General features: G+C 40.1%; 1 protein-coding gene across 2 annotated transcripts; it reads right to left on the reverse strand.

The window, feature by feature from the left end:
* Positions 1-4718: 4718 nt before the first annotated feature.
* Positions 4719-21415, reverse strand: LOC115793494 (protein FAM161A). Of its 2 annotated transcripts, none has more exons than XM_030748521.1 (7): positions 21274-21415; positions 12888-13007; positions 9536-9592; positions 9268-9449; positions 8206-8477; positions 6607-6756; positions 4719-5798 (listed from the first exon to the last, which is right to left on the reverse strand). In XM_030748521.1, exons 4-7 carry the CDS (start codon positions 9373-9375, stop codon positions 4985-4987), a joined length of 1344 nt encoding a protein of 447 aa, XP_030604381.1. In that variant the 5' UTR covers positions 9376-9449; positions 9536-9592; positions 12888-13007; positions 21274-21415; the 3' UTR covers positions 4719-4984. The 2 variants fall into 2 exon arrangements, with proteins under 2 accessions (XP_030604381.1, XP_030604380.1); XM_030748520.1 differs by having other exon boundaries at positions 9536-9682.
* Positions 21416-22585: the final 1170 nt, after the last annotated feature.

Consider the following 22585-nt stretch of genomic DNA (forward strand, 5'->3'; position numbering starts at 1 on the left):
AGATTTGTGGTACAGTTTCTTGACAAATTAATAACTGAGCTGATCTTACAGGGAGTCTATTAAAGACCTTGAATTGTACTGTCATTTATGATAAGAGTTCATGTTAACAAAGGCAGGCTGTAGAATACACAGTGCTACAGCAGAAATCAAATAACATTCCTTCACTGGGGACAGGGTGTGTTCATTTTACAAATGCTAGCTACTTATTTGTGAATGAAAAGTGAGACAGCCACATCCTCAGTGACTCGTTCATAAACAGGAAGTGGATGCGTGACAACAGCACTCCTGTTTCATTCACCAAAATGTCACTTGGTTTTTATGTTTATGTCATCCCTTTTTCAAATAAGTCTTCATAACTGTTTAAAGTTGTAACTCATTTCTACCACAAATCTTAACTGCACTGCCTACTTTGTTCTTTACCTGCACTCTGCAGAGGCTCAGAAGTCATGCACTGAGCTGTAAAAAAGGAAGATATAAAAACATTACCTATACTTATTTCAATGGAAATAAACATATCATCAAATGCCCCAAAAAATTAAGCAGACAGATACTCACTGACACAAGATGTTGTGCGTTGTATCCCCTAAGCAAAATAATGCAAAGAGAAATGCAGTGAGGTTACAGGTGGCATTAATTTTAGAGCTGCTCTGCATTAAATTATTCATGTTACTCTGTATGCAATTCAAATGTGAGGAGTGTAGCACCTCAGAGATGCAGTCTCGAGTATAGTTGAGCTTTGGCATGCATGTGTGGGTCGTGACACTCCTGACGCTGCTGTTCAGTACCAGGTCATCTATTTGCCCCTTGTGATTTGCCAGCACATGACCCTGAAGGAAACATACAACAAAATCACAACAGTTTTACAAATTAAGTCAGTCTGAGGGTTAAAATGGTGACTCTGGAGATATCAAAACGAGTTCATGAATCCTTTAAAGGTTTAGAAACTCAAAAGGTGCCATGAATTATTTATTATTGGCTGCACCTGCGCTTTTCCTGTTTTGTGTGATGAAAAACATCTGTACGTGATTTTTTTTTTTAACATAGAGGCACAGGTCATGCCAGGTAATAAAAATTTTAATTAAGCAACTGTTTAACTTACAGATGCATTAGCCCAGTGGTAGTGACAACCCAACGCCTGGAATTCTGGGACACTGTAAACGGTCCCTTGAGAACTTTGAGTGGCATTGCACGGGATCTCCTGTACACAGCAAAGATTCAGGAAGGCAACTGGGGAAAAAAGAAAAGAAGACGAGGGGCATGATTAGTCACGTCTTTATTGTGTGGCAAAATGCAAAGTGATATACTGTGTCTAAAAGCAGTGACAGGGGAAAAAACCAATGGCCCCTTCATGCTGGCTCCTCACTCAGTCACAATCAACTTTACAGAAAGAATAAGCATATTTACAGCCTGCTACAAAAAAAAACAAACAAAAAAAAAACATTTTTTTAGCTTATTCACACATTTGTAAAAATCTGTAGAGGGAATTAATTCCTCTGAGGCTTAAAGTTTTGCCTTTTTAAGGGTGTGGCTGGTTTGAGAAGTATGACACTTTATTCTGTCTCTCTTGTCTGGTTTCACCTCTGTTCCTTTTTTTTTTACGCCATTATCTGATGAGGCACTGTCACAGTCGCTGTGTTGTTCACTGTGCAATCAAACTCTCCTCTAGTTTGTTCTTATTTTTTTTATTTTTTTGGTGGCCTGCTGGTATTTTTTAATTAGCCCACATTCATATCAAGCTTTTCAAATTTAGCCGATAATATAGCGCTCCACTCTCTCACTTTCTTGCTTCCTTAAAAAAAAGTTAGAAATACTTAAAGCACTTAACCACAAAACTTGAGGTTTTGAAATGAGAGGTGAAACTAACAGTCTGTTCTTTATATAGCATCTAAAAGCTCCACCAGTGTCTGGCTGATCTCTCCCTTGGCATCAACTACTCATCTACTCTATGTGGTGTCAGTGTGTCCTGGCCATATGTTTTGTGTGTCTATTACAAGTCAGCGCATCAATGTTAGCAATCAGTGAATACCTATGTAACTACACAGGTGCAATGAAACAATGGCCAGTCTATATATGCCGATGGGGCCATATAACTTCAAAATAATCTACTGAAATAACTTGTCAAAAATACATATTTGAGAGAATTTTCAATTTAGCATTTGAGTCATAAACAATTGGTAATCTTCCTAATATTTTTTTATATACCTCTGCTTACTTTCTGTTTCCCTACTGTATAAGGCAAACAGTGCTTAGATCACTTTTTGCTACTGTAAGGTCAGGTTTAACTTCTAGCTACCCCTCCCACGCCCAAGGGGGGGAAAAAAAAGAAGAAGAAGGAAAAGGCATCATGCACTTGCTACACGAAACACAAACAACTCTCGCAGGGGACAGGCGGAGGACAGAGCTCGCCCTGGCTTAAAGTGAGAGGATTAGATTGACAATCTCATATCTCCAGCAGAGTGTGTGGGGGGAGATGGGGGCTCTTTTACCGTGAGCCACATGTATAAACTTTATGTCTGATCTGATAACAGGACAAAACTTTAGGGAGCTGGTGGTATTCCCCCACCCCACCCCACCCACCCACGTGATTCCCATCTGGTTGCCTAGGAACAAGAAAGTCTCCTTACGCAGACGCACGTGCGCACTTGGGCGTCTGATGAAGTTTTGCGGGAGTGCTTGTGACTACAGCAGTCGAGAAGTGCCGTTTGTTTCAAAGACATGAAATGGCTTCACAATAAACTGCATATAAGTGCGCGCTAAAGTGTCTCGCACCGTTTTTTCCCCCTAGAATTCCCCTCTCCTCTCAATAAGCAACCCACGCAGCACTTCACCTGATTTGCGGTAAACAATTCACAGTAATAAACTGATGCAATCCGCCTCTGCAAGTTCATGGAGTAAATTCAGAGTTTATTTGACTTCAGTTATTCAGTAAAAGATTATACAATATTAGTGTACTTACAGAGACACAGAATGCACAGAATTTCCATCATTTCTGCGTATGAATTCCGATGAATAGCCTGGGGTGGTAACTGTGAGGAGTCCACTTAGAGAAAGGTAAAGCTGGGTAGTCTTTTCCTCCTGCTCGGTGCCTGTAATCCGTACTTTTATCCTCAAAGACGTCTTGTATTGCAGCTTCTTAGCCCACGTCTTACTTTCAGAGAGAGTGCCGCACAATAGCACCTCAAGGAAATGGTGTCATTGTGTCATCAAAAAAGATTGCGTGGGGGTGTGCCCAGTCATGATTTGTGCCGAGACCTAGGTTGATGGTTGCAGGACAGGTTACCCCACTCTTTTGACCGGCTTTGTTTCGCTGCATCCAGGTATGGATACTCTCAGAGAATGGGATATGGGAACCTTGGGGGATTCCTCGAGTATTTCCCCAGGACGTTTTTTTTTTTTTTTTTTAATCTGCAACAATAGCATATTTCGTTGGGCTCCACCCGTTTTGTTTTTTGTTTTTTTCTTTTTTCCCACCATGCTCCTAGTTGTTTTAGACTTCTCTGTCTCCATTGCTCCTCTTTTTAGCCCTAAGAAACTGATAAATAAAATGCAGAAATGTTGCCAAATTTAAAAATCTATTTGTGGAAGTGGAGTGTGGATTGTAACTTATCTGCTGTTTGTGGCCTGTACGATGTGCAGAAACATGCTGTCACGAGCCGTTTCAATTACTTTGTCACTGTGCCACACGGGTGAATGCACGCTTCCCTTTTTTAATAACACGCTGCAGCGTTCCTCCATCAATCTAACACACTAACACGAATTCATAAATACCTGCATTTTCATTGACATTTCACTTTTATTCGTTACGGATTAGAGAGCGTGCGGACTGCTGAGAAAAAAAAAGAGCTCAGTTCAATTTATTTCTGCTGTTTCATAAAACCCCAGCATTACTGAGGACCAGAAATATGTGGAGAGTGACGCTCAGCAGACGTTAGTGAATCTGGCCCCCCTTTTCCCATCCATCCATTCTCAAAATCCTATTATTTAGATGTAAAGCTCTACATGGACATGCCCGTGTTTATATGATGGAGCTCCTGAGATCTTATCACTGCACTGTGTATGTGTGTTTGAACGTGTATACTGTAATGTGTGGTTTTTATGCAAAGTGTGAAGCACTTTTTACTATTCTTGTTATTATTATTATTGTCTCACTGTTAATCAGCACCGCAGCACGGCGGCGCAGTGGTTAGCACTGCTGCCTCACAGTTAGAATAACATCTGGAAGGTTGATTCCACCTTGGCCCAGGCTTCTCCCTCTCTCAGTGTGGAGTTTGTATGTTCTCCCCGTGCTTGCGTGGGTTTCCCCCGGGTACTCCAGTTTCCTCCCACATTCCAAAGACTTGCACTTACTGGGGTTAGGTTAATTGGCTACTCTAAATTGCCCGTAGGTGTGAATGTGAGTGTGAAAGGTTGTCTGTCTCTCTTGTGTTGGCGACCTGTACAGGGTGTACCCTGCCTCTCGCCCTATGACAGCTGGGATAGGCTCCAGCCTGAACAGGATGATGCATGGATGTTAATCAGCACTGTGAGAACCTGTTTGGCTGGAATACCAATATCAAAATATCCCACATTCCTCGGGCACTGCGCCAATGCAGATGAAGGCAGACAATGGATAAAGGTAAGCAGCATCAACTGATTCTTCCAACAGTTACCTTTGCAGTTGTTTGATGAGGAAAGAAAAGCGCTCAACACACTTAACCAGACACAGGCTGTATATTATGGCAGAAAACAGTGAATGTATTTTTGTATTCTCCACTAAAACAACTATTCTACAAATGTACTATAAAAATAACACATGCTTTAACTGGAAATACTTTAACCATGCATTGCTTTAACTGTGTTTTACTGCTGGCTAAAGAGCAACCATGTTGATTTGCTTGCATTGTAAAACTAACATAAAAACAGTGTAATTGTAGCTGCTGCTATTCTCCCTTTTGCTGTGAGCTTTTAACACTTTCTCACACACTGATGTAGTCACTTTGCTTGCTCAGCAGAAGCTCTGGGCCACCCAGCTCTTGCAGCTGCTGGGGTCAGCGTTGGGCCTCTCCCTCTGTTTCACCATCTCAATGGACAGCTCTATTTGCTTCTTCACTGGCTTGGAGAAAAGACTTCTCTGAGACGTGCAGGAGTTGAGAGAGGAGTCAGACTGCTGCATATCCAGCTCCGGGTCTGAGCTTTGATCACTTTGGCCATCATTAGCCTCTCTTTCCAGCATGTAGAACTTTTGAGACTGGAGGCTGCAGCTTGTGGTCATGGGGCCCTCTCTGTGTCTGGTGCCATAAATAGATATGGGCAATGGTCTTGCCTTGAAGGTCTGCCGCTCCATTTTCTGACCAAAGTTTCCAAGCTCTTCCACAATCTTTGCCTCCCTCTTCCTCCTCTCTCTTTCCAAGAAATGGAAAGGCTGTGGTAAGACTGCAGTAGAGGTCTGGTTGTTGTTCGCATCAGGGTTCCTGTTTTTTTTGCTGCTGCTTCTGCTTTGGTCGGACCGCTGACTATTGCGACGGCTGATAATTTCATAGAGAGGCAGGTGTATGTGTGCCGGAGCAGGTGATGCCCGGAATTTTTTCTGGCATTCTCTGAGCTCTTCTAGCTCCCGTCTCAGCAGCATGTTCTCCAACTCGATCTCTGAACGTGTCCGCACCTTGTGCTTCTTCCTCTCCTCTTCTCTCAGCATCATTTGGAAGGGTTTGGGCACAGTGACCTTGGACACTCTACCCTGTGATTTTGGAGAGGAGGATGTGGGCTGGAACCTGAACTGGTTCTGGTTCATCATCCTCTCTGGGCTCAGCAGGACATCTCTGAGGGAAAACAGAGGAGAAAGAAATTTGACGGTGAAGAGTGATTCATCTGCTCATCTATGTTGATTTATCTGTAGCCCCTGAATTTCTGTTACATGGTGGGGGTATAAGTAACAGCATTTAACATGCATTTAATCATTGGTTATTATTAATCTCTGGTTCTCTTCCACAGTATATTTTTTGTCCCGTCTCTCTCCCCTCACCCCCAACCGCTCACAGATGACTGCCCCTCCCTGAGCCTGGTTCTCCCAGAGGTTTCTTCCTGTTAAAAGGGAGTTTTTCCCTACCACTGTCACCAAGTGCTTGCTCATAGGGGGTCATTTTGATTGTTGGGTTTTCTCTGTAATAATTATATGATCTTTACCTTACACTATAAAGCACCTTGAGGCTACTGTTTATGTTGTGATTTGGCACCACATAAATAAAATTTAACTGAATTTTATTATCTAGTATATCTCAAGACCTGTTCAATTATGAGACGCCATTCAAGAAGCAGCCTGAGTTTATTGTATTTTGTTAAATTTACAGTAAATCTAAAAATTTAACAATACTCAGCGTGCTGAGGAGGACCTGCAGATTTACTGGCACATGTGAGGAGTTTTTTGGCAAAATTTGTTTCCCTGTGCCTTTTTTCCATTTTCTTTTCCAGTATCTAGTGAAGACACAGTCATGTTGTACATTAGTCATTGTGCTCCAGTTCTTTCTGTCCTCTCAAAGTTTGGTGACCTTGAGGTGAAAATCATCTGATACCAGTAGCATTTTGTTAGATGATTCATGGAAAACCTGGACTCATGTCTTCATAACCAACCTCTCAAAGATTCGCTCCTGGCTGGGAGTCCAGGCCAGCTCCCCCATGCTGTCCTCTCCACAGTGCTCTGAGTGGTCAGAGCTACTTGAAGACTCATGAAAGTCCAGCTCCTCCTGGGAATTGATCCTCTGGAGTCTCCTGGCAGGGCCACTGGGTCAGATTAGACAGAGAGGGGCAGACATTAACATTCTTGGTTAAATTAACACTAAATAAAATGCTGCCATTTTCAAAAATCATCCATTTAAACTACATTTATTTGATCAATTTATTAACAATGGCTAGATTCACTATCAAGGACCACGGCGTCAAACACGTAAGCAAAGAGCTATTCCAGTGTTAACATTTGGGAAGCCTTTATTAAGGAATACTGTTGAGGGGGAGTAATAAATGAGAACAAACAGGTGTACAGGCCAGGTGTGTAAATGCGTGGCAATAATTGTATTATTGTAGGGTCTTTACCCACAATACAAAGCGCCTTGAGGCGACAGTTTGTTGTGATTTGGCGCTATATAAATAAAATTGAATTGAATTGAATAAGGGTGTGTTTGGGTTATGCTCCCCCTCCTGAACTTCAGAAAGGGTCTCTCCAAAAAATACAATATTATAGCTTATTTGGATAACTTAATTCCTAATAAGAAAAAAAGCCATTTATAAAACATTAAACACATTTTATGGGAATGATTTTGCGGAGGCTGATTCATTTTAAAGGTCAAAAGTCACAGCTCAAAAATCATGAATTTTGACCTTTAAAACCTGAAAAAACTGTTACGTCATTTTGAATGCCACTTCCCTTGAAAATCCCCTGCCTCAGTAGGAAAGACAAGAAAATGAATTAGGTTTGTGAGTTTCTAATTTAGTGCAAAGGTATATTCCTGAATGAATTTAAAAAAGACTGAAATAACCTCTATCCTTCACCAACAGAGTTACCAGGGATTAATATTCGGTAACAAATTTAACTTGTAGTTACTTTAGAATAATTAGTGAATTCCTTTGGGTACAACAGGTATATGAGACATTGCCAGAAACTCATCATTCTATTTATTTTAAGCAAATGTAGTTTAACCCTTGATGGCTGTTGACTTGGGGGGGGGGGGGGGGGGGGGGGGGGTGTCAATCATGTAATCATTTAAGCTATAGTTACTGGAGTCTTTAGACCTTTAGACCTTAATGCACATATTTCCACCTCTATGATTTCAAGATTTAAGTGCTTGCATGTAAGTCCCTCTCTGTAATTATGATGAGTTTAGAGCAGGGGTGGGCAAACTACGGCCCGTGGGCCACACCCGGCCTGTTGGTCTTTTTGATCCGGCCCGCCAAAGATTGGTACAGAATTACCCAAATCAAATCATATCATAATTATAACTGATGTCGAGGATTCTGAGTTTTGCTACAATAAAACTAACACCAGACTTTGATGCACTGGCAAAAAAAAAAAAAAAACACTGTTCCCACTAGAAATAAATGTAAGTATTAACACTGTAATGCCTTTTTTATGTTCATGTTCTGGTGCTGGCCCGGCCCGTCTGTCAAATTTCAAAAAGTCAATGTGGCCCCAGGGCCAAAAAGTTTTACCCACCCCTGGTTTAGAGCATACCCAACCTGAGTAACTGTCTGGCGTCTTTGTTTCTTTCCAGACATCCATCATCACCCCCTCCATTCCTTTCCTTGCCCTGGCTAATGTACATCCTCTCCAGCTCTGCCATGTTCCTCAGGTGATTGCTCTTCAGGTCTTCCAGCCTCCTGTAGTATTCCTGGTTGGAGAAGTGAACATGTTGCTCCCTCTGCAGGCCGTAGATTTCCAGAGACAGGGAGCTGCGAATGCCTCTCCCGCCTTTGCCTTCCTCACTGGACTCTGACTCCAGCTCATATTCCTGAAAGGTTAGAAGTTATGAACATTATGCCATATAGTGGGTGGATTCGGCTGGCACCAAATGCTTTCTCATTATTCTCTAATGGCCTTACCTTTAGTGCCATTGACAACATCATTACACATTACATTACACAATGATGCTCAGCATGCAAAGCAGTGCAGTGAATCTCTCTTTGACTGAAAGATCCTGTAAGTATGTGGCGAGGATGTGGAGAAGAATTAACTTGAAAAGGGATTTCCATTTTTATTTTTAGACACTTCAAATTGTAATTGAAAAAAATACCCACCACAGTCTGCAATAGGGAAGTGTCACCTATCATGCTTCCAGACTTCTTTCCTCTAGCTGTGAGACTACAGAAATAATCCTCCAAACTCTACAACAAACAACTTTATTTTCAGTCAAAAGTCTTGTTTGTCATTTTCACTGACTGCTTTGTCTGCACTGCATGAAATCCATCAGTTAAACATCTTCATTGCAGACATGAGGTAAGGAAGTGAGAAATGAGTAAGGGGATTTCCATCTTTATTTGCACCTGACTACTATTAAAATGAAGATACTGTAACATAATTAAGTGCACTGCACTATAAGTATATTCTAGCTTGCTTATAAATTAAATTCTGTTACTTTACATGACACTAATAAGCCCTGATTCTCACTTGTTTGAATACATAATTAAAACCAAAATGATTACCCTCTAACTTTGTATGAAAAAATCTTTTTATGAGTAATAGTAGACATTGAAAGCAGATTTAAGTGCAATTTATTATCTTTAGAACTTTAGCTTCCTCACCTCACTGATGCAGTCTTCATCCTTGTCAAAGTAACAGTCTCTTTCCCCTCCGTACAGAGCCACTAATTCCTTGTTTTCCAGAAAGGGAGATCTGTACATAACTGCCATCTTTTTCCTTTTTTATTCCAGAAATACAGCCACAAGTTCTGCACGTCCTCTGCCACCTCGCTCAGCACACTGACCTGCAAAGCAAATAGTTTAAGATTAACACACTCCTTATCCTCTCTTTCTAACACACACACACAGGCTGAGTGCCTTATCTTCTTACCATCAGGAGGAATCACGACTTCAGGCCAGATGGTCCAGATGGTTTGGTGGCTTTTCACTTGAACAGATGATTATTCAAAGTCAGATTGATGTCAGTGTGGACGTTCCCAATCTGATTTACAGATTAACTTTCTGCTGCAGGCCACACCTGTTGTGGTGTGAAACATGTCAGACAATAATGTGACATCGTACAAACACCTCTATACAGTATATTTACCGGTAACTAACTAAACCATCATACAGTAAATACAGTAAAAATTTGCTTTATGTTTGGGGTAGATAAATCTCTTGTGTGTTTGTCAGGGAAAATGCACAGAAGGGCAATAAGGAAGAGGTGTGTTCTCCAGATTTGCCATCTATCTGCAGTTGTCAAACAGGTGGATGCAAAAGCTACAAAATATAATGAATATTAAATCCCATGTTCAATATTTGTTCTAATCATCTGGGTGAGCAGGGTAAGATGACCTGTATTACACATTTTTTTTGTCATTTGGCCCTGAATAGACTTTTTCCAGTGTTGGTGATTTTCCATCCATAATGGTTTATTTGGTTTTCATGCATTTTTTTTTCAATAGTTGTAAGTCCCAGTTTGTTTGTTTTTATGACTTCAGTTGTTAAATAATTTTGATACTAAAATACTTTATCAGTGAAAGGTTTACCTAGTACGCCAAACTGTGATGGTATTGTAGTTTGTTTCTGGCATTGAAAAAAACATTTCCTAATTGGCAAAGCGAAGTCGAGTTCTTATCTCAAAATTTCAAATTAATAACCCAAAATTTTAAATTATTTTCTCATTTTTGAGTTATTTTCTAAGAAGTTTGAATTAGTAAGTCAAAATCTTGCAATAATAACCCAAATACAAAAAGCTTTTATACAGATGGGAGTTTACACTGAAAGTAAAATCAGATTGAAATAACTGATTTGAACTGAAAATCTTTTATTGTCATTTCAACATCAAACTGCTTTAGCAATAACTTAAAAACAACACACAATCCAACCTCTTTGACAACTGCTAAAGAAGCCAATAAGAGGAATAAATAAACCAAATATAATCAATTACTTAAGTGAACATAAAACAAAATTGCCATTGCCTTATTGTGCAGAGTATACATTTAAAAAGGAATTGATAATAAAAAGATACAGTGAAATATACACTTATAAACCAATTGGAAAATCACAATGAGAACAAATAATACAAAAAATATGTCAGTATTTAAAAAAAAAAAAGTTTGGCACACGTGATTTTTGTCCTGACTGATTTAACTGCCCAACAGCACTTGGATAAAAGGCATTTCTCAGTCCGTTTGTGTGAAGTTTTTAATGTTCTGTAGCTCCTCCCAGAAGTGCAAACAAATTACATCCATCTTTCATAATGTATGATATTCTTTTCATACAGCACAAGTTTTTTTCAGCTGGTTTAATAATGTTTTCTAGTGGATTTTTACCCTGAGCTATAAAGCTGCCAAACCAGATGGTGATTGCACAGGTGAGCATGCTCCCTATTGCACACCTGTAAAAAGACTCCAATAGCTTCTTTGATACTTTGGTCTTTTTCGCAGTTTTTAGGAAGTGCGAATGCTTTTGTGCTCTCTTTGTCTCCTTTTGGCTTTTTTATATTAAGGTGTAGGTTGTTTGAAGTAGATCAGGACTTCAGTGGTGTTATGGGAGGCTAAACAGTCATGAAGAAGGACCGAGAACGTACTGTACCCTTTTGGAACACCAGTGCCAGAAATGGAAACAAAATATGCAGCCTCACTGCTTGGTGCTGGTTAGACAGAAAATTCAGCATCCACATACAGTACAGGTTGGTTAGTGTAGACCACTGATTCTCATACTGTTTACACCACTTCACCCCACCGGATGAAATCTTTTCACGCCCCACACAAAGTGCAGTGGATGGTACAGTTAACTGAACTGATAGAACTGACTGAGACTGTTCTATATCTTCATCATTCATAACTGTAGACAAATTTCTTTTGATCACCAAAAAAATAAAAATCAGCATTGTTGGAATTTAATTAATAATTATAATTAGGGTTGTACTTTAAAATCTGGTTTGTAGAGTGGTTATTAAATGTTTTCCCTGATCTTACCCTGTCAGCTGGATTGAATTGCTCCTCACAACTTAAGTTAAAAAAATGCCATATTGCCAAAAAAGGATTTGCTCGTCTGCCTTTACACACATATTAACTTGAGTAACATCCCATTCTTAATCCATAGGGGTTAATATGATGTCAGCCCACCCTTTGCAGCTATAACAGCTTCACCTCTTCAGGCACCTTGCTTTGTGCACTGGTGCGCAGTCATACTGGAACAGGAAGGAGCCATCCCCAAACTGTTCCCACAAAGTTGGGAGCATGAAGTTGTTAAAAATGCCTTAATATCCTGAAGCATTAAAAGCGCTGAACTCAGCTCCTAAAAAAACAACCTCACACCATAATCCCCCCCCCCCCCCCCCCCCCCCTTCACCAAACCTTACACTTGCCACAGTGCAGTCAGACAAGTACCGTTCTCCTGACAACCACCAAACCCAGACTCATCCATCAGATTGCCAGATGGAGAAGCGTGATTTATCACTCCAAAGGATAGGTCTCAATTGCTTTAGAGTCCAGTGGTGGCGTGCTTTACACCACTGCATCGACACTCTGCGTTACACTTGAATTGAAGTAAGGCTTCAATGCAGCAGCTCGGCGTTTGAAACCCGTTCCATGAAGCTCTCTATACGCACTGTTCTTAAGCTAACCTGAAGGCCACATGATGTTTGGAGGTCTGTAGAGACTGATTCTGGAGAAAGCACTATGAACCTCAGCATCCGCTACACTTTGTTATAATACCACTAACAGCTGACTGTGGAATATTTAGTAGTGAGGAAATTTCACAACTGGGCTTCCTGCACAGGTGGTATCCTATCACGGAACCGTGCTGGAATTCACTGAGCTCCTGAGAGCGAGCCATTCTTTCACTAATGTTTGCAGAAGCAGTCTGCATGCCGAGGTGCTTGGTTTATTTACCTGTGGCCATGGACATGATTGCATTAGCTGAATTCAGTGACTTGGATGGATAAGTGAATACTGTTGGTGATGTGGTGTTGATCATTTTACCCCTGACCTACAGTTTGAAGATTTCATTGTCTGGACAGCCTGTTCTTTTTCCTCTTTCCTCATCCATTTCCTTTAGGAATTTTCAAGTCATTATTCACCTGTGCCCACTTGCACTGCTGACTTCAAATACCACATACAGAAACTCTGAGTCTAATATCTAATAGTTTGAGGCCAAGTGAGGTGAAGCTCGACCTCAGTTTGGTTCAGACTTTTAGGATTTGACAGATGAAGCTGGAGAGGGAGGACACCTACCAATGTGGTAATCCGTTTACTCGGGTTCCTCAGCACTGTCGTTACAAGACTTCACCTCATGGTAGAAAACTCTCCCCATCTGTCACCTGTCTCTTTCCATTTCATCCTCTGTTTGTACACCTAAGAGCCGCAGACAGAGCAGAGACATGATCAGTGTCACAAATGTCCATATTTATTAGATAGTTTAAAGCAGAGGTTTCCAACCTGTTTTTTAATTATTTTTATTTCTTATCACCTCTTAAAATCAGCAAACTCTTCTTCCTGGCCCTATACATTCTCTTTAGAGCAACTTTTTCAAGAATTTTAATAAAGAGCATTGTTTCTTTCTTATCATTTAAATTGTTTTTGCACGAGAACTGTTGCTACAGATTTTTTTATTCCAATTCTTGTGTATTTGACATGCTTCCTTTTTTTCTTCAAGAATATGATTCATGGAAATCATATTCTTGAAGAATGGCTTCTTGACAGCCACCCTTCCTGTGAGACCATTTCAGCAAACAGTAAACAGATCAGCTGCATCTCTCAGGTCAGTATTTTTCTTCATATTTCTTAAGGACACGGCTTTCACTGTTCATCTGCTGCAGATATTTTTTCAGGCACGCCACTTCTTGCTTTGTCATAGAGTCGCCTAAAGAAATGAGAACAAATGATGTGTGCTGGTAACAAAGTGTGTAAATATACAATTTAAAACTGGTTCTTTGCTAAGTCACCTGTTCTGTGTAGACACAGCACTGGTTTATCCCTTAAGAAAAAGTTTGAAAGGCCTTCAGAAAGCCCGATGAACTGTTGCTCAAGACCACTTTTTTACAAATTACAAGAAAGTCTTAAAACCTCTGCAAAGTTGCTGTAAAGGAACTTAGGAGCCTTACAGGATTTAAGGTATAAGCTGTTTCTCTCTTAATAATTCAATACCTCTGCTTTTCAAAAAACATTTCTGCACTTTGTGATGTTTAGTCAGTGTGTCTCTAGCCCATATTTTACAGGACTCATTTTTCAGGTTAGTAAAATATTAACACAATGATCTGATATTTATATACAGCAGACTGATCAGTTCATTGCTGGCTTTTATCTTGAGAAAGAAGATGAGTTTTGACCAGCAGTTTTAAATTAAAATATTTGGATTATGAGTTTGTGCATTTGGTCTTTTTTATTATTATTATTTATGCCTTATTTTGTCATGGAAATCATCATATTCATATTCAGTACAGGAAACATTTCTCAGATTTGGGTCCACAGTGCTGTGATTGTGTCACACAGTTTCTGCAGATTTGTTAGATGATGCAAATCTGTGCAGGCTTGCGTTTATTTAGCTTGATCTGTTTTTATAACATTTTGTTTATTTTTTAAAATCTTTTTTTTTTTATCTTAAAGCACTTATTTGTTCTTAAAAAGTACTACATAAATAAACTTTACTTAATTGCTTAGTGAACATAATGTCATGTTCAAGAAACCATCAGAAGATGGATACACTGTGGTCGTAAAGGGACGGACATGGTCAGCAACAATACTCAGGTAAGTACTAAGGGGCCCAAAGTGTGCAAAGTAAATATTCCCCACATTGCTGCTGACACAAGGGAGGATGGATCCAAGCGTTCATGTTGTTATTCCAAATTCTGACCCTATAAAAATATTGCAGCAGAAATCAAGACTTCTCAGACAAGGCAACATTTTTCCAATCTTTGATTGTCCAGTTTTGGTGAGCCTGTGTGAACTGTTGCCTCGGCTTCCTGTTCTTAGCTGACAGGATTAGCATTCTGTATCGTCTCTGCTGCTGTAGCCCATCTGCTTCAAGGTTTGATGCGTTGTGCATTCAGAGATGCTCTTCTGGATACTTTGTGTGTAACAAATAATTATTTACTGATGCCTTCCTGTAAGTTCAAAGCAGTGTGACCATTCTCCTCTGACCTCTGACATCAATAAGATATTTTCGCCCAGAGAACTGCTGCTCACTGGATATTTTCTCTATTTCGGACCCTCGAGATGGCTGTGTGGGAAATTCCCAGTAGATTCAAAATCCCGTCTGATACCAAGAACCATGCTACGTTCAGAGTCACTTGAATCACCTTTCTTCCCCCATTCTGGTTCAGTTTAAACAATCATGGTGTGTGGACTTACACGCATTGACTTGCTGCCATGTGATTGGTTGATTAGCTATTTGCATTAATAAGCAACTGAAAGGGTGTACCTAACAAAGTGGCAGGTGAGTGTAAATGTTTTGGATGCAAAGGACACTTCTGTAAATCTTTAAGTAACAAGATGTGGAAAATCTAATAAAGGTGGAATAATTTTGTTTTCCGCAGGGATGATCATTTTTAATGTGGCAAAAAAAAAAAATAATGATATTCCTCTGAGTTCATTTTGTTTACTGATATGGAGGTCGTGCCTTCAATAAGCAGCCCGGCATCACAGTCTGTGCACAAAGACGATGTCGGTTTGTGTCGCACAGATGTCATCTGTCCACAAGATGGCGGTGTTGCACTTTTATTTCCGTTTCCATACTTATGATGCTCAATAAGCGGCTTTTGTGTGTCCACAAAATTCGCGTGAAAGTTCTGTTCATTTTAAATTTACTATTTTCCCACCCTAAACATATTACTAAAACAAAACATGTATTTGAACTTAAAATCAAAACATATTTTAAAGTGGTGATTTGGCAGATACTTACATTTATAGACACTTTTATTATTATATTATCATCATTATTATTTGTCTACCCTGACATCGTTCTTACTGGAATTAGGGTGTTTATGTTTTTCTCCAGCAGTTCTTGGAACACTTTGCCCTCAAGAGTGTTCCAGCAGTTTTCCGGTGAAAGTTTTCAATGCACAAACTCTCCTTTGTGTGACAGAGAGAGGAAGGCAAGTCTGTTTATTTATGTAACAGGTTTAGGCACGACAACCACTGACTGAAGCGCAGCAAGACACAAGTTAAAACAGTAAAAAAGAATAAAGAAAACAGTAGGCACAGTCTGATGATCTACAGTACAGGTGTGAAACAGGACAGGTAAGCTTAAAATGGGAGCTAATGTTAAACTTCCAATGAGAAATTTCATGTTTCTCATTGAAATTTATCTTGGGGGGCTTTTGCAGAGGTTTAGAGGTTAAACTGGGATTAAAAGCAAAAGCTGCTGCTCACCTAACCCAGGCAGAAGTACTACAATGTGAATTCATCCATCTGCTCAGTATCAGTCTTACACCCTATCATGCATTTAAATAGGCCGTAGGACTTGGACAAGAACTGCAACCCTGAATTGGAAATTTGGAGGAAAATAGATTAATGGATGGGACTCGGATCAGAATTTGTATGAAGCTTCTGTTTTTCCTATGACTGTCTGCGTATGCGTGCGTGTGTGTGCTTGTGCGTGTGCTTGTGTGTGTGTCTGGTTTTCCAGCACTGGCATGGGATGAATAGTGGCAGTGTTCACTCGGAGTGGGGCTGAGTAAACAGTCATCACAAGCTTGGCTCTCTCCTCCGGCTGTGTAAAGTCACGATCCTGCTCTGTATTTGTGCTGCAAGCCTCAGTGGTTTACTAAACCACCTGATATCTTACAGTTCTCACAGGAAACTCTCCTGAAGTCCATACTATGAAGCAGGACTTTGGCTTTCCCAGGTAACTTTAACCCTGGGTTTTCTTTACTACGTAGGTGGTTCACTTCTTACTAGGGTACATTCTAAAAAATTAACTTGATGAGTTGCTCAATCAATTAAATATACCTATTTCCAGTGTAAGCAATATATCTGTATTAGTTTTTTAAACCTAGGGGCCTTGAGCAAGTTTAACTTAAAACATGCACTTGTTAAGGCCACAAAAAGCCAGTTAATTTGAAACAACCAAGCTGAGTGAATTCCAAAATTAATATGGTCCATGGTAATATGGTAATCCTTCTCCTCACATACAAGACTTTGAATAATCTCATAGTACCGTATCACCCCAATAGAGCACTTCGCTCTCAGACTGCTGGCTTACTTGTGGTTCCTAGGATACTTAAGAGTAGAATAGGAGGCAGCGCCTTCAGCTTTCAGGCCCCTCTTCTGTGGAACCAGCTCCCTTTCGGGATTCAGGAGACAGACAACCCTCTCTATTTTAAGATTAGGCTTAAGTTTCCTTTTTGACAAGGTTTATAGTTAGGGCTGGATCAGGTGACCCTGAACCCTCCCTTAGTTATGCTGCAATAGGTCTAGGCTCCTGAGGGGTTCCCATGATGCACTGTGTGTTTCTTTTCATTCACCTCTTTTTACTCTGTTTATAACCCACTCTGCATTTAATCATTAGTTATTATTAATCTCTGGCTCTCTTCCACAGTGTGTCTTTTGTCCTGTCTCTCTCCCCTCACCCACAAACGATCTTGGCAGATGACTGCCCTTCTCTGAGTCTGGTTCTGACAGAGGTTTCTTCCTGTTAAAAGGGAGCTTTTCCTTCCCACTGTCACCAAGTCCCCCAAGGAGATTGTTTTAATTGTTGGGTTTTCTCTGTAATTATTGTAGGGTCCTTACTTGGCTTACTTGGCTTGAGTCTATCCCAGCTGCTTTAAGGCGAGAGGCGGGGTACAGGCCAGCCTGTTGCAGGGTTAACACAGAAAGACAGACAACCATTCACATCTACAGCTAATTTGGAATCACCAATTAACCTAACCCCACTAACTGCATGTGTTAGGACTGAGAACTCCACACAGAAAGCCCCCGCCCCCAGATGATGCTAACCACTGTACCACTGTGTTGCCCTCCAAGTAGCCATACTTGCAGTTTTTTTGAAGTAACCATGAGCAACATCAATATCCAGGTTTTCTGAAGGTCTTTAAACATTTCAGAAAGTTTCAAAGCTTTGGCTGCTTTTTTTTACTCATTTTCAGTCCTCATCAGAAATCATCTCAGAAGGGTGGCTGTCAAGAAACCATTTTTAAGGGGAAGAAGCTGACAGAAAAGGTTTCATAGACCTTTTTCCTCTTTGTCTAACAGAATCTAAAGAAATGATTGGAGTGGCTTAAGACCATTGCACAGTACTGTACATAGAATATGATTTATCAGGCTTTAAATACACACATAATGCTTATTACTAATTCAGTGCCTTTTTGTTTGGATCCAAACATTTGACAATGAGAAAAATGTAAAATGTTGCCATATCTTTAACATATGCTTCCCTCTGCACACACAGAAAGATGCTCGCATAGAGTGCTGGTCAAAGGTTTTTGACGGTGGCACAACTGCCAAAGCAAAATTTGTATTTAATGGTAAAAAGAAATTATTGAAACTTGTGAAATCCTTGTGATTTTTACAATATCAGTGCACAAAAAGCAACTTTGTGACACTGCTAGCTGTTATGACGTGTATACTTATGAAGTAAAAGTCTACTGTTTATTGCCATAGCGCTGCTTATTTTCTCAGCATTCTTTTTTTTTTGTAAAGTCTTTTATATGCATGATTGACAAAAGATATCAAGATACCAACAGCAGGTATGCCAAATCTAGAAAAGCAACTGACCGAGAAGCTATGGTGATGATGTTTCACCATGATACGTGAACATGCAGAACCCACAGATGACCTGGAAGGTATCTGAGTCATCATCAAAGGTGTGGAGTGTTTCACAACTTGGTAGCATCGCAAATGTGCCTGCCATTTATTTGGACCTGAGCTACCCAACAGACTTTGAGCAGGTCCCATGGGATTGCCTTATTATGTATTTGTGAATTCATAAAATTAAGGAGAATAAAAAAATGTAAGATTTTATTTTGAAACTGGGACATATAAATAACAGATGTTGAGAAATGGCAGTACTGGCATGTTTCCAAATCCTGGTATGTCTTATTCATTTGTTGTTCAGTGGAGCTTTTGATAGGATTTGCTGACGTGGAAAAATACACAAAACCAACTGAGTGGCAACAAACTGAGTCCCAACTTCAATTTATTTACTTTTTAGAAATGGTAAAACATGTGAAGAACAATGTAAGATTGAAATGTTGATTGATATGGTGAAACAAATTTATCATTTATAGGTATTTTAAACACAGGCAGCTGACCAGGTTGGTGCATCACTGCTTAATAAAGGGACTTTTTCACAGAACCAGATTCAGCTGGAAGTGCCACTCATTTATTTACAGCATCTTTTAAGCACAATAAAGATTTTCTGCCAGGAGAATAGGTCTTATATGCGTAGCTTCTTCAGACGTACCTTTCTAAGACCAGCTACACAAACTGTGTCGCCTTGTCACAGGTATGTACATGTATTCATTTGGAGATTTAGAAAATGTATGAAATATTGTTACACTTGATTTTAATCTGCTGGTATGTCTGTTTTACAGTGATAGAGCCGCAGCCGCTAGAAAACAGAACACACACCAAGAATACCTGTTTAATCAATCACATTGATTTCACTATGATCTACCGAGAAATGTCTCCGTTATCAGGCTGTGGGACAGTAACTTTAAATGTTTAAATGTATCCAGTTTAAAGTTTCAGAGCTCTAATTTGACTCCAGAAAACAGAAAGATACCCTGGGTATGTTAAACCCGCTTTGAGCTATGACGTGATGCAAAACTTTAAAGACTTTATTGTTCACCTGGTTCTTTCAGTTGATCACTTCCTGGGACAGCTACTGTATTAGGACTTCTTCTAATAAGTAATTAAAAGATTCTTTATCATAATTTCACAAATTTTCTACAGAACATGCTTAAGAATAGAAGTTAGTGATTGTGGATCAGATTAGTGGAAGGTTTTGGTAAATGTTGCAGTATTTTTTTATTTTTTTAGGTCAACACCATCATTTTAAAAAAAAAAATTTTTTAAAGCCCAAGTTTTTAAGCATTTTATCGCTTTCTTTTCTATCATCATTACAACTCCTCGTGACTTGTATTTTCAAATAAATAAATAAGTGAATACATTTCTGTGGTGATGATAATAGTTAATGTAGTAAAAAATTCTATTCTTCTGTGTTAATTTTGTTTACTGATATGGAGGCCATGAGTTCAATAAATAGCCTGACATCACAGTCTGTACACAAAGACGTTGGTGTTGGTTTGTATAGCACAGATGTCATCTGTCCACAAGATGGCGCTACAACCAAGGTATGCAGAAGAGCATCTCTGAATGTGCATCACATCAAACCTTGAAGCAGAAGACCACTCCAGTGTCACTCCTCGCCAGCTAAGAACGGGATACTGAGGCTACAGCTCACACAGTCTCACCAAACTGGACAACAGAAGACTGGAAAAATGTTGCCTGGTCTGCCTCGATTTCTGCTGTGACATTGAGATGGTAGGGTCAACATGAAAGCATGGATCCATCCTGCTATACTATGTGTCAATGATTGAGGCAGCTGGTAATGGTGTAATGGTGTGGGAATATTTTTTTGGCACACTTTGGGCCCCTTAGTGCCTGCAGTTCTGAAGGTAAAAGGCCAACCTGGTACTGGTAAGGCATACCTAATAAAGTGACCACTGAGTGTATATGGTACTTGTTATGGTTCATATAGCTGAAGTCTGAGCCTTATTTCCCTTTTATTTCTGAGTATTTTAATGGTTCGATTCTAGCTGGAGACACAAATCTCCTTTGGGGTTGTGTCTGGAAGGGCATATGGCATAAAATTCTGGCCAAATCAAACATGGAGTTTCCTGCCTGCGCGTAACCCCTGTTGGCAAGGAGCACCCGGAAGTAGCTTCATGTTTCTGAGAATTTGATAGAGGTCGCCACAGCCAACCCCTCTGCCTCCCATCTCATCCAATCTGCGAACATTCTCTTCTGTCACACCATGTCATCCTTCAGTACATCCACCTCTCTGTGGCCTTCATCTTCTTCCTGCCTGGCAGTCCCATATTCAACATCCTTTGTCCAGCATGTCTGCTGTTTCCTCGTCTGCACATGTCCAAACTGCTGAACCTGATGTATTCATTTCTAATCTTGTCCATGCTGGTCACTCCCAATGAAAATCTTCAGCTCTGCCACCTCCAGCTCGACTTCCTGTCTTTCTTTTCAGAGCCACTGTCTTCACTAACATCTTGTAACCTTTCACTTTCATTTTTGCTGCATCCGTTCATTCACAAATCAAGTATTTGATTAAAAAATACATATTATGCTTTGGAAAACAAAACCTCAATTAACAAAACTCATTAAAATGTTATTATAATGCTTGTGGTTTTCCTGTGGCTCTGACTAAAGCCTCTTAGGGGCTTAAAATTCCCCTGTGCAGGAAAAAACTGCTATCATGCACCTTGTGAGTTTAGCTGCCTTTCTGGAAGAGGGTTGCAGTTCAGTGGAAATCCACACCCTTACCGCAATACCCCCCCCCCAAAACCACCACCACACACACACACAAACACACACAGATAGAGACACACATACAAGGGATGAAATTTTACATCTGATTACAGAGAAATACACAGGTGCAATCACTCACTCATGAAGCCAGTGCACTGTAAATCCTCGTGGGTGCAGACAGACCAAGTTAAGTCCTCCACAGGAACGAACACTGATGCAGAGAGACACTCAGCAGTGGAGTGCCTCTGTTGTCTGCTAACCTCCCACTTAACAGCAGCACTTTGCAGCTTGTTTGTGTTTGAAATGAACACTCCACCCTCACGTCAACAAGTCCCGCTTATTAACTTCCTCAAACAGCTCGCTGTGTTACAGAGCCCGCGCTTTCAGTGGGAGGCTGATTGCAGTCTAAATGTGAGACTCAGCCAATTATGGCTACCACGCTAAAAAAAAATAAGGTATAAAGTCATATGAAGTCTTTTTTGTTTATCTTGAAACCTTATGTAAACAAAGAAGGGATGGATTTTTTTTTCATGTTGAAATAAATACTATAAATGGCACAATTTGTATGTAAAAATAAGCCTGAAAACCTTTTCTGAGATGCTAAGCAGTGATGTGTGGGTGTAATGTTCAAGTGTCTACATAGTTTTGGCTGTTTAATTTAGAGGTATGCAGCATGATTGACCTTTCTCCTCAACCAGCTGGAGCCGAGGTACAGCGTGATTGTCATATATTATGCAAACAAGATGCTTGAAAACTTCAAAATGCACTCGAATAGTAAGCAGAACTAGAAAAACAATTCTGAAAAAAATTTGTGTGTGCAAATGCTCCATTGGAGTTATCAGCAATCAGAGGATACAGGATATCAGAGAGAAGGTCTAACCTCACATAGCCTGCTTCGGGGCTTCATCTCTCTGGCTTTAAATGTGTACCAAATGCTCTGCCACCCCTATTTTTATTTGTACTTTTCTCGGTGTAATTATCATCTTGTCAAGCTTATGAACACGCCAAACAATACTGACCCGTGGACAGGAAGTGCTTTATTTTGAAATTGAGAATGTCCAGCTTTGCTTTTCAGCTGGCTCCAGCCCAACTGTGATCCTGAACTAGATAAGCAGAAGAAAATGCATGATGGTACAAAAACAGAATAGCTTTTCTCTTCATACCAATTGTACAGGCCAGTTGATGTCAGTGAATGTCATCAGCTCTAATCCATCACTGAACCTGACCTCTTCACCATGTTTGCCCTGTTTCAGGTTTAACAGACCTGCAAAGTCCTTGTGAGGCTGGTGGTGTGGTGGCGGTGGCGCACTTCCAAGGTTATCAGCCAGGACATCCTGGTTTACATCCCTTTGGTACTTTAGTGTTTTGCACTTGGATTATTTTTCCCCCGTGGTTTTTGCTTTCGCTTCCACTCGCTGGTTAGACTTAGGTCATAAAAGCGACTTGTTCAG

Source organism: Archocentrus centrarchus, chromosome 15 (assembly GCF_007364275.1).
Source record: "Archocentrus centrarchus isolate MPI-CPG fArcCen1 chromosome 15, fArcCen1, whole genome shotgun sequence".
Classification (NCBI taxonomy): Eukaryota; Metazoa; Chordata; class Actinopteri; order Cichliformes; family Cichlidae; genus Archocentrus; species Archocentrus centrarchus.

Bases quoted from the DNA above. Each gene is read 5' to 3' on its own strand.
- LOC115793494 (XM_030748521.1), bottom strand. From the start codon at position 9,375: ATGGCAGTTATGTACAGATCTCCCTTTCTGGAAAACAAGGAATTAGTG. The intron at 6,757-8,205 runs GTTGGGTATGCT...AATCTGACCCAG, and splicing joins GACGCCAGACAGTTACTCAG to TGGCCCTGCCAGGAGACTCC. The intron at 5,799-6,606 runs GTTGGTTATGAA...GTTTTCCCTCAG, and splicing joins CAGGAGCGAATCTTTGAGAG to AGATGTCCTGCTGAGCCCAG.